Source organism: Mustela nigripes, chromosome 12, assembly GCF_022355385.1.
Source record: "Mustela nigripes isolate SB6536 chromosome 12, MUSNIG.SB6536, whole genome shotgun sequence".
Lineage (NCBI taxonomy): Eukaryota > Metazoa > Chordata > Mammalia > Carnivora > Mustelidae > Mustela > Mustela nigripes.
The window spans coordinates 136,634,883-136,645,467 of NC_081568.1; the positions used below are offsets into that span (position 1 = coordinate 136,634,883).

The 10,585-nt window shown below is 38.8% G+C and overlaps 1 protein-coding gene across 4 annotated transcripts in view; it reads left to right on the forward strand.

Annotated features, from left to right (window-relative positions):
- The window catches only part of CEP120 (centrosomal protein 120), a 79,435-nt gene extending 69,321 nt beyond the window's left edge, over nucleotides 1–10,114 (forward strand). For all 4 annotated transcript variants that reach the window (XM_059418424.1, XM_059418425.1, XM_059418426.1 and 1 more), the window contains 2 exons: nucleotides 6,341–6,486; nucleotides 9,287–10,114. In XM_059418424.1, coding sequence (XP_059274407.1) covers nucleotides 6,341–6,486; nucleotides 9,287–9,521 — 381 coding nt within the window. In that variant the 3' untranslated portion in view covers nucleotides 9,522–10,114. The remainder of the gene's footprint in view (nucleotides 1–6,340; nucleotides 6,487–9,286) is intronic.
- Nucleotides 10,115–10,585: the final 471 nt, after the last annotated feature.

Consider the following 10,585-nt stretch of genomic DNA (forward strand, 5'->3'; position numbering starts at 1 on the left):
GAGCTGAAGGCAGCTTCTTAACCAACTGAGCCACCCAGGCGTCCCTGTTTTCATTTCTTTATTAACCACTTGTGTGGTATCACTGGGGAATGGCTTTTTTTTTTTTTTTTTTAAGATTTTATTTGTTAGAGCGCAAGCACAGGCAGACAGAGTGGCAGGCTAGAGGCAGAGGGAGAAGCAGGCTCCCTGCCGAGCAAGGAGCCTGATGTGGGACTCGATCCCAGGACGCTGGGATCATGACCTGAGCCAAAGGCAGCCGTTAACTAACTGAGCCACCCAGGCGTCCCTGGGGAATGGCTTTTTAGGTAGAAGTAAGGCAACAAGTAATCCAGATTTTCAAATTACAGCAGTGATAGTTATTTCAAATTTGACTTGTGATAGGAAGTAGGTGATATGATGGAAAATTGGAATCTTGAGTGATACAGAAATTCTAGAACTGAGAAGTACTTTAAGTGCAATGGAAGATTTCAGTGGATGAATTAATAGCATATTGGTTAGAGCAGAACCACGAATATATCAACCGAAGTCAGTAAAAGGCATCCAACCTGAAAGAGGGCTTAAAAGGATGGAAAATAGAGTCAATAACATGAGCATCACATGGGATCGACTATATGAGACTGGCTTCCTTTTGTGTGTATCTGTGCCCCTGTCTTAGTCTGTTTGGGCACCATAACAGAATATCACAGACTTAAACTACAGATTGATTTCTACAGCTGTGGAGGCTGGAAGGCCAAGATCACAGTGCTGGCATGTCAGGCTCTACGTTTGGTGAGAGTCTGCTTCCCAGTTCATTAATGACCACCTTTTTGCTGTGTCCTCATGTGGAGGCCCCCGGGAGCTTCCCTTGACCTCTTTTATAGGGGCAGCAATCCCATTTATGAGGGCTTGCCTTCACGACCTAATCACCTCCCAAAGGCCCCATCCCCTAACAGCTCAAAATGGGAATTGAGTTTCATCAGGCACATTTCCCCAGCTATCCAGAAATAGAGAGTTCCTGAGAAACTTGTTGGAAGTTGAGATGGCACAAAGCAGAGAGTATCCCCAACTTTCCCCCAGTTGGTGTTTTGCCATTTGGCTTTTACAAAAGACCTGCATGTATGGTAATGGCTTTTTCAGTAGTAGTCAAACTCTTCTTTGGATTCGTTTAGTCAAAGCCGGTACTAACGTAGATTTTTTGGAATAATGAAGCCATATAATAGCAACTTTCAAAAAGGTGGGAAACCTGTATGCATTTTGGAGAGACACAGATATTAAGCCTCTAGCAAGCCCTCAGAAGACAACAGAATGGGAGAGAAAGCAGTATTTGAAGAGATACTAGGTGAGAATTCTCAAAGTAAAAAAAGGTAGATAGAAGAGTGTTTATGAACTCTAAGCAGAATAAATACTAAGTAAATCATACCTAGATTCATCATAGTAAAATTGCCCAGAAAGAGCAAAACCGTAAGGAATGGGGGTAGAGGAAGGCACGGCCTACACGGGGACAACAGTCAGACAGATGAGTTCACAACAGCAGCGCAGGAATTCATAAGAATACCATCCTTGAAGTACTGAAAGAAAATCACTGCCAACCTCAATTGCTTTATGCAGTGAAAGTGTTCTTCATAAATAACAGTGACATAGGACTTTTCAGACTAACAAAAATTGTGAGACGTTGTCATGGCAAACCTCAAGTAAAAATATAGGGTTTTCTTCAGGCAGAAGGAAAATGATCCCAGAACGTAAACAGGAGAATAAAAAGGAATGGAAAGAAATATCTGACTAAATAGAAATAGTTGTTGATTGTAGGAAACAACCCTCACAGGCTTTGTTGGGTTTAAAATATATGTAGAATTATGGGGCGCCTGGGTGGCTCAGTGGGTTAAAGCCTCTGCCTTCGGCTCAGGTCATGATCCTGGGGTTCTGGGATCAAGCTCCGCATTGGGCTCTCTGCTCAGTGGGAAGCCTGCTTCCTCCTCTCTCTCTCTCTCTGCCTGCTTCTCTGCCTACTCGAGATCTCAGTCTGTCAAATAAAAAAATAAAATCTTAAAAAAAAAAAAAAGTAAAAATGACTAAGAAGCTGATTGGGGGGTGGGGGTGGAAAGACAAAGGATTAATCTAAGAAAAGACCAGAGCAGAGAATAACATAGAAAATATGGAAGAAATACAGCATCCTAACATGTAAAGATTTAAACCAATTATATGACCAGTTGCTTTAAATATAAATGGACGAAATACTGTCATTAGAGACAACTACTACATGAAAAACTAAAAACAATGGCAGTATGCTACTTAGAAGGGATGTGGCTTAAATGTCAAGATATAGAATGGATAAATTTGAAAAAGGAAAAGTATTTTACACATTAATACTAATCGCGAGAAAGCCAGTCTAGCACTACTTTTGTCAGGCAAAGACTTGAGAGCAAGAGAGATTATTGTAGGTAGTGTTCCTCATCATCAAAGGGTCCGTTCACCTGGAAGATGACAACAGTTCCACCTGTGTATGCACCTGGCAACAGCCACAAATGTATACGAAGTAAAAAATCAAGAGCACTAAAAGGGGGCAACCCTCTCGGGTCCCCTCCCTCTTTGGGAGCTTTCTACTATTGCGCAATAAACTTTACTATTAAAAAAAAACATAAAAGGAGAAATAGACAAATTCATAAAAATGGTACATTTTAGTCTAACTCTCCTGGGACGTGATAGAGCAAACAAAATCAGTAATGATTTAGAAGATTTAATCAATACAACCGTTGGTGTATATATAGAATTATTTCATGAGAGAAGTCTAAAATACACATATTCTAGTGCCCACAGGACATTTAGCCACATTGCTCACATGCAAGATCAAACTATTCTCAACAAATTTCATATGGTTGTATTTGAGAGTATTTTCTGTCCACAGTGAGATTAAGCTAAAAATTAATAACAAAAAGTTAATATCCCCAAAAGACTGAAAATTAAGTAATATACTTCTAATTACCTATAGCTAAACTGAAAACCACAAGTGACATTAGAAAACATTTTGAACCAAAAAATAACAGCATATCAAGACAGGACATTTAATGCAAGCTATGCTTAGTGGGAAATTTTATAACCTTGAGTACATTTTTTAAATACTCCTTTCAGATGGTCAGGAAGAGTAAGAAATTAAGGCAGCTAGAAGAAAGGGATGAATAAAAATTCATGAAATAGGGTGAAAATATACAACAAAATGAAAAAAATGAAAAGTTCTTTCTTAAAAAGACCTCCTTCGTGGCAGACTATTCAAGGACAAAAAGAGGATGTACTAAGTTCCAGCATCAAGAATAGAAAAGAGTGACACAGGGCTATTGATCCCATAGTCACTAAAATAAATAAGAGAATGGTAATACAATTTTTCTGTAAACTTTGAGAAACAGAACTTACAAAGCTGACACAAGAAGAAACAAAATATTAATTGGGTAGCTATTAAGGAAATTGAATCGAATCTGTAATGAAAAACTTTCACATAAAGGCTCTAGACCTAGATGGCTTCACATTTGAATTTTAGTAGAAACATTAGAAAGAAATACCACTAATCATAGACAAACTGTTTCAGAAAGTAGAAAGTCTGAACACTTCTTTTTTAAAATGAGACTAGCATACTCTTGATCCCCAAATCAACAAGAACATTTAAGAACAAAATAAATGGGACCGTTTCAAGAACATTGATAAACCACTTATAACAATCACAACAGAGTTTATTAAATAAAAGCAAACATGGGGGCGCCTGGGTGGCTCAGTGGGTTAAAGCCTCTGCTTTTTGCTCAGGTTATGATCTCAGGTTCCTGGGATCGAGCCACGCATCAGGCTCTCTCCTCGGCAGGGAGCCTGCTTCCTCCTCTCTCTGCCTGCCTCTCTGCCTGCTTGTGATCTCTGTCTGTCAAATAAACAAAATCTTTAAAAATAAAAAAAAAATTTTTTAAATTAAAAGCAAACATGGGGGTTTACTACCTTAAAAAAATACAAGGGAGTAAAAATCAGGAAGGTCTATTAGATGGAAAGGTGAAAATAAAACTGCTGTTATTTGTAGATGACACTTACACTTAGAAAACCAGAAAGTATCTACAGATGACCAAGTAGAATTAGCGAGTTTAGCAAGTTTGCTGGAAACCAATTCAGTATATAAATGTCAATGTTAATTCTCTATGCTAGAGCCAATTAGAAAAGGAGACTTTAAAATCTCTGCCATTTACTATAACATCCAGAAAGAAGAAACACCCAGAGGCATATTCTAAGAAAGTTGTTACCCTTACTATATAAAAAAGTATAAAATACTCAGTGAAATTAAAGAAGACCTAAATAATTGAAGTAAATGTTGTTCACTGATTTAAGAATCAATATTGTGAAGATAATGGTTTGGCCAAGGTGGTCTGAAGATTAAGCATAATCATAATCAAATCCCAGGAGCCTTTTTTTTTTTTTCAGCCACAGAAACGGAAATTGATATAAAAATATGGAAGACTTAGACTGTCCCTCATCAAGGTTCATTATTTTAAAAGTTACAGTATTAAGGCTATATGCTTTAATACAAGGGTAGAGAAATAGATCAGGTTAGAAAGCCCATTAACAAACCCATACATATATGGACAGAAGTGGTGTGTGAGTGCGGTTACTGCCAAGCAGGAGGAGAGGATATTTCTTAAGTAGATGTTGCCATATCAGTTGGAGTTCTTTGGCAGGGGGTGGGGTGGGGGAGAAACTTGATTTCACACATACTCAAAACCCAGTGCATATGAATTATCGATCTAAATGAAGCTTCAAGATGCTACAAAACAGCATCCCCATACAAAAGTGTCTTTAAGACTAAGGCAGGCAAAAACTTCCTTAAATTGGACATAAAAGGCACTAGCTAGAATAGAATCGATAAATTTGGACTATGTTAACATTAAGTCAGAAACACCATTACAGGAATGAAAAATGCAAGACAAAACTAGTGGAAAATATTTGCAATTTAAATAACCAACAAAAGACTTAACCCCTGTATATATAAGGTACAATGAATATATCAGTAAGGAAAAATGCATAACCAAGTAGACCTAAGCGCCAGATGGTAACAGGAACTTTACAAAAGAAGAACACCATTAAAATACTAAACCATGTTTAACCTCATTAGTGCTGGAAAACAATGGAAAATTTACAGCGAGATGCCACTACATAAACCTATCAGAATGGTTTAAATGAAAAAAAAAATCACATTATGCCAAGAATATGGAGCACTGGAGTGCTCACAGGAAAGTATAAATTAGTACTGCTACTTTAAAAACTGTTGGACAATACTTATTAATACGGAAATTCTCCCACCCTGTGGCCCTTCCGTTTAAGTCCTAGGTATCTCCCCAGTAGAAAGGCATACCAACATAGGCATACAAACCTAGGCCTGTAGACGTGTATGATAGTATTTACATCAGTGTTCGAGAACGAAACTACAGACCAACCCACATGTCCCTTAGCAGCGGAATGAACAGATTGTATATTCATCTAATGTGATACTATGTAGTAATGGCAATCCTCAAACGAAATGTCCCTACAGCAATCTGTACAAAGAACTCTGAGCTAACTGTTTGATGGTGGGGGTTTACAGCCCCGCCTGCAGTACCAGACCCGTCCGTTCCTGAGACCGGCTGATTCAGTCATGGGCCAGCCATTCTGGGGAAACTCGCCCATTTTATTCCAAGACATTTTGTCCTGTGTGCAGAGATTCTTGTGTGAACTTAGAGAAAGGAGGAGCAAGGCATACTCTGACCTGAGGCGGATGTGAACTTAGTGACCAGTGGAGAGACCATTCATCTGGGTTTTCACGGTGTATCTTATCTTTGTATAATTTACCATTTTGTAGATGCTTTTACCACTGGTCCCTTGGCAACTCACTGTGTTGCCAGAAGACTCTTCCCTCCTTCATCCTGGGTTCTCTTATGGTATTTCGCTAACCTCAGTACTGACTGGGCCTTGAATGACTGTGGCTGACCGCAAGAAGAAGGGACTTTTTTTTAAGATTTTATGTATTTATTTGACACAGAAAGAGATCACAAGTAGGCAGAGAGGCAGGCAGAGAGACGGGGAAGCAGGCTACTCACTGAGCAGAGAGCCCGATGTGGAGCTCAATCCCAGGACCCTGAGATCATGACCAGAGCTGAAGGCAGAGGCTTGACCCACTGAACCACCCAGGTGCCCAAAGAGGGGGCTTCTGAAGAGAACTTGGCCCTTTCTAGACAGTGTGATTCGGAATGAGCCCACATGGCTGTATCATGGGTCCTGTCTGATAGGATTAGTATCAAGCCAGAGTCATATGAAATATATTTACTCCTCACATTCAAGTTCTGGCTTGTTTCTTTCTTTCCAGAGGGAGCAAGAAAGTCAAATGGCCCATCTAAAAAAACAGCAAGAAGAGCTGGAACAGATGCGACTACGCTACCTGGCTGCTGAGGAAAAAGATACGGTGAAGACCGAGAGACAGGAATTGCTGGATATCAGAAATGAATTAAACAGGTACAATAACCAAAAAATTCCTTTTTTTTGCCCCCTATGCAGAAATGGGAGTTCCAGTAGGAAAACCTCTTCATTAGCCATGGGGCCAGGGCTGTCCGAAATAAAGGACTTCCCGTGTCAGCTGTGGTACGTGGGCTGCCACAACCACAAGTCTACCCAAAAGACCATTCTGCTCACATTTATTGCCATGAATGTAGCTGTATTTAGCTGGTTCGTTCCTGTTCATATCCTTAGCACTTTAAATTTTATTTTTGTGTGACTAAAGTAGGATTGTTGTTACTACTTCAAGGTAATTGATTATACTGAATTTTTAATAACAATAGACACTTCAAATCTAGTTATATTATTAATATAAATAAAATAGCCCTTACTTATTAAGCCCTTACTGTATTCCAGGAGCTATGCTAAGTGCTTTCTTTGCTCATTTTTTTTTTCTCTTAAAAACAACTTTTTGAGGAAGATATCCCCATTTAGAGATGAGGAACCTGCTGATTAGAAATTTACGTACCCTTTCCAAGGTCATATAGCTAGTACATCATAGAGCCAGCATGGAAATGTGGTTCTATGGCTATGTATATTTTTTAAGACTTTATATTTTAGAGAGGGGGTGGGGGAGCCAGCATGCTCACAAGTGGGGGAAGAGGCAGAGGAAACAGCCTCAAGCTGACTCCCCGAAGAGTAGATAGCCTGAGGCAGGACTGGATCCCAGGAATGTGATTGTGACCTGAGCTGAAACCAAGAGTCCAGCGCTTAACTGACTACACCACCCCCAGTTGGCCCTGTGGCTGTATTTTTTAATTATCGTTCAACACCAGGCCTCTCTGTAATGTCCTGTTCATCTTAGTGACAATTTCAGCAGCACTTCATGTTTGAAAAGCCATCGTTAGAAAACAACTTAAGAACAAATTCTTTTTGGAGGGGTTTTGGGAGAAGGCTTTTTAACTTAGTCTGTGAAGACACTAGTATTTTTGTCCCAGCAAAGCCTACTCTCTTAACGTGGACTGCCTTCACCATAGATTGGGTGGCTTCAACAACAAATTCATTTTCTCATAGTTCTAGAGGCTGCAAGTTCAAGATCAAGTACCAGTATGGTTAGTTTCTGTGAGGACCCACTGGCTTATTCACATCTGCCTCACACTGTGTCTCTTCTAATAAGAGCTTCTAATAAGGTCCCTGCCTTCAGGATCTCATCCAAACTGCATCATCTCCCAAAGACCCATTTGGCAGATAGCATCACATTATGGTTAGAACTTTAGCCTCTTACTTTTCGGGACACAAAATTCAGTTCAGAGCACATACGTTTGACATCTGCAGTCACTATCAGGTCATTTCAGAGCTGAAGTAAATAACCGCATTTACAATACTGCTGTATACGTGTCATTTGGAAAAGGTCAAGTACCATGCGACAGGGGTCAGTTTTGACTCTTTCCTTTTATTCCGCAGATAATTAGTATGCAATGTGTTACAAACAGGGAGGATGTTATAAACGACCCTTGCTTTCTAAAATTTTGCAGTCATATACTTCTGTTTGTTTGTTTTACTTTATTTTAGCATATAGGTATTAAGCCTCTGCTGTTCACTAAGCACTCTTTTGGTGGCTGAAATACCAGTAAGCCATCTGGCTATCAAATTTGCAGATCAAGCACAATTGAATTTTGAGAACTTAAGCCACTAAGTACATTAGAAATAAAAGCAGAGTCTTCTGTATAAATTACAGGGCAGACCCGATTGACCTAAGTGATGGGAAAGGCAGGAGCAGACCATTGATGTGAGGGGGCCTGGGCAGACGCATGGGGCCACGACCAGTGGTGTGACACGACTGTCACAGCACCATCTTTATAAAGATAAAATCTAGTAGTTGCAAATTAAAACATTTTTATAGCTACTTGCATAAGGGAGTATAAAGTTCTCTCTTTATTGTACAATTTCAATTAAAAACCTACTCCACTGTCCAAGTTGGTATTACTCTCACTTAGGAAAGTATACAAAGTATACTTAACATTCGCAAGGTCACGCGATTAACAGTATTCCACTGGAAACACCCAAGTCCCAGGCTGGTACCTGCTGTCGCTTCTCTGACCTCTAGATGAGGCATCACAAACATACAAGATCTTCCAATGAACATGCTGTCTAAACCAGGCATTCGCATCGAAACGCTATCTCCAACACCTAGCACTGTGGGGTATATAGAGGTATTGCTTGAATGACTTGGGAAAATTCTGTTTAAAACAACCAAAAGGATTTACCAACGACTTAAAGGCCAGCAATAAAGGGTGATTAAATAAGAGTACATCCAAGTGAGAGAATGTTGTGAAGCCCTTTAGAAGACAATAAAAGATGCAGGAAAACATTTTATCAGTAAGTGGAAAAAAGTAGTACACAGCCTTGCCTATATCCTATCATCGGCTTCTTAGAAAAATATTTAAGACATACGCATTTTTAATTGAAAAGAAATACAGAAAATTATTACTTAGATTGGTTATCTTTAGATAAGATCATCATGATTTCCTTTCCTTTTTCTAGAATTTCACATTTCTAGAACTGCTACAATTCTTACATATTTTATAATTAGAAAAACAAGTATTGTTTTCAAAACTGTCTTTTATGAGCATGTTCACTCTGGCTAGCCAAGTGGAATACTGGTTTTTGTTATCTTCCTGAAAATAATGCTTCAGGCATAATTTCCCATTAAATCATTTTTTGAAACGGTGTTTTGTTAACTAAAAAAAAAAAAAAAAAATCAAAACCCCAAACAGCATTTATTGCCTGCTTAGAGTGGCGTCTGTTCTTGACTTCTCAGGTTAAGGCAACAAGAACAGAAACAGTACCAGGATTCCAGAGAGATTGCGAGCGGAAAACTGGACAGCCCGCGTGGCAATGCCCTGGAAGAGGGTTTGGATGATTATTTGACTCGACTCATAGAAGAAAGGGATACTTTGATGAGGACGGGTGTGTATAATCACGAGGATCGAATAATAAGTGAACTAGACCGACAGATCAGAGAGGTTTTGGCAAAAAACAATGCCAGTAATTAATACCATTTGGAAAATCTTTACAGAGACTCCAGGCCTGAATATTAATTTCATTGTAAAACCCTCGAAAGAAGGGAAAATGGATATTTTAAAACCAATTTTCAATTTTTTATAAGCAAAATTTTGTATGTTACTGTACAGTATTTATTTGATTTTATTTACTTTATGCTACCTCTCCCACTCTGGTTTTATTTGTAATTGCATTTTATATACTCATTTTAAATGACTTTTCAGTGTTTCTCATAATTTATAATTTCCTGGCTAACTTTCCCAGCAGCTTTTCCTGAGATTTGTCCTTAGAGAAATGACTGCAGTAATTTCCAGTTGTATAATTTTTCACATTGAGCCGAAAGAGTATATGTTGCACTTTAAAAATGCTGCATCCTATTCATTTGAATATGGCTATCTTGAAAGTTGAGGCCAATTGTAAACAATTTTATTTTACTTTAGACAGCTTGTGTTTTTAACTTGTAATATTGGACAGGTTTGAAAACAGAAAGCAAGATCAATGCAGAGAAGCGCTAGGCTCTATTGAATGACAACCTAGGCATTTATTTAAATAAAGTTAATACAGAATAAACTTGTTTCCACACCCATTGAATTTCCAAATTTTCACTGTGCTCCTAACTTTTAGGAAGATACAAGTCAAAGTCACAGTTTAAAAAGATGCTTGTCTGCCCATCCATGCCCCAGATTGTATTTTGATTTCTTGAAAACCTAAACCCTCTGTAATATAACAGACACAAAGGCTTCTGCTGAGAAAGAAGAGGGAGAAACAACTATTTTTTACTCCACTAATTTTGATCAGTTGGATGTTAAAGTACACGAGATTCAGTCACTGGGGGTTCCCTCTGGAGTGCCCTCCCCTGCGAACTTCTGAGAATTCCTACACGGCTCGGCTTCATAGCCCGTCTTGGCCCTTAGGGCAGCACTTTCCACCTCCTTTTCCAGAGTCTGTTAGCCAATTCACAGATTATGCGAGTCTTAAAATAGAAGTAGTTTGCAATTTCTGATTCCCAGATATAATACATTTAAGTAGATTTTAGGAAATATATAGTGTTTACCAA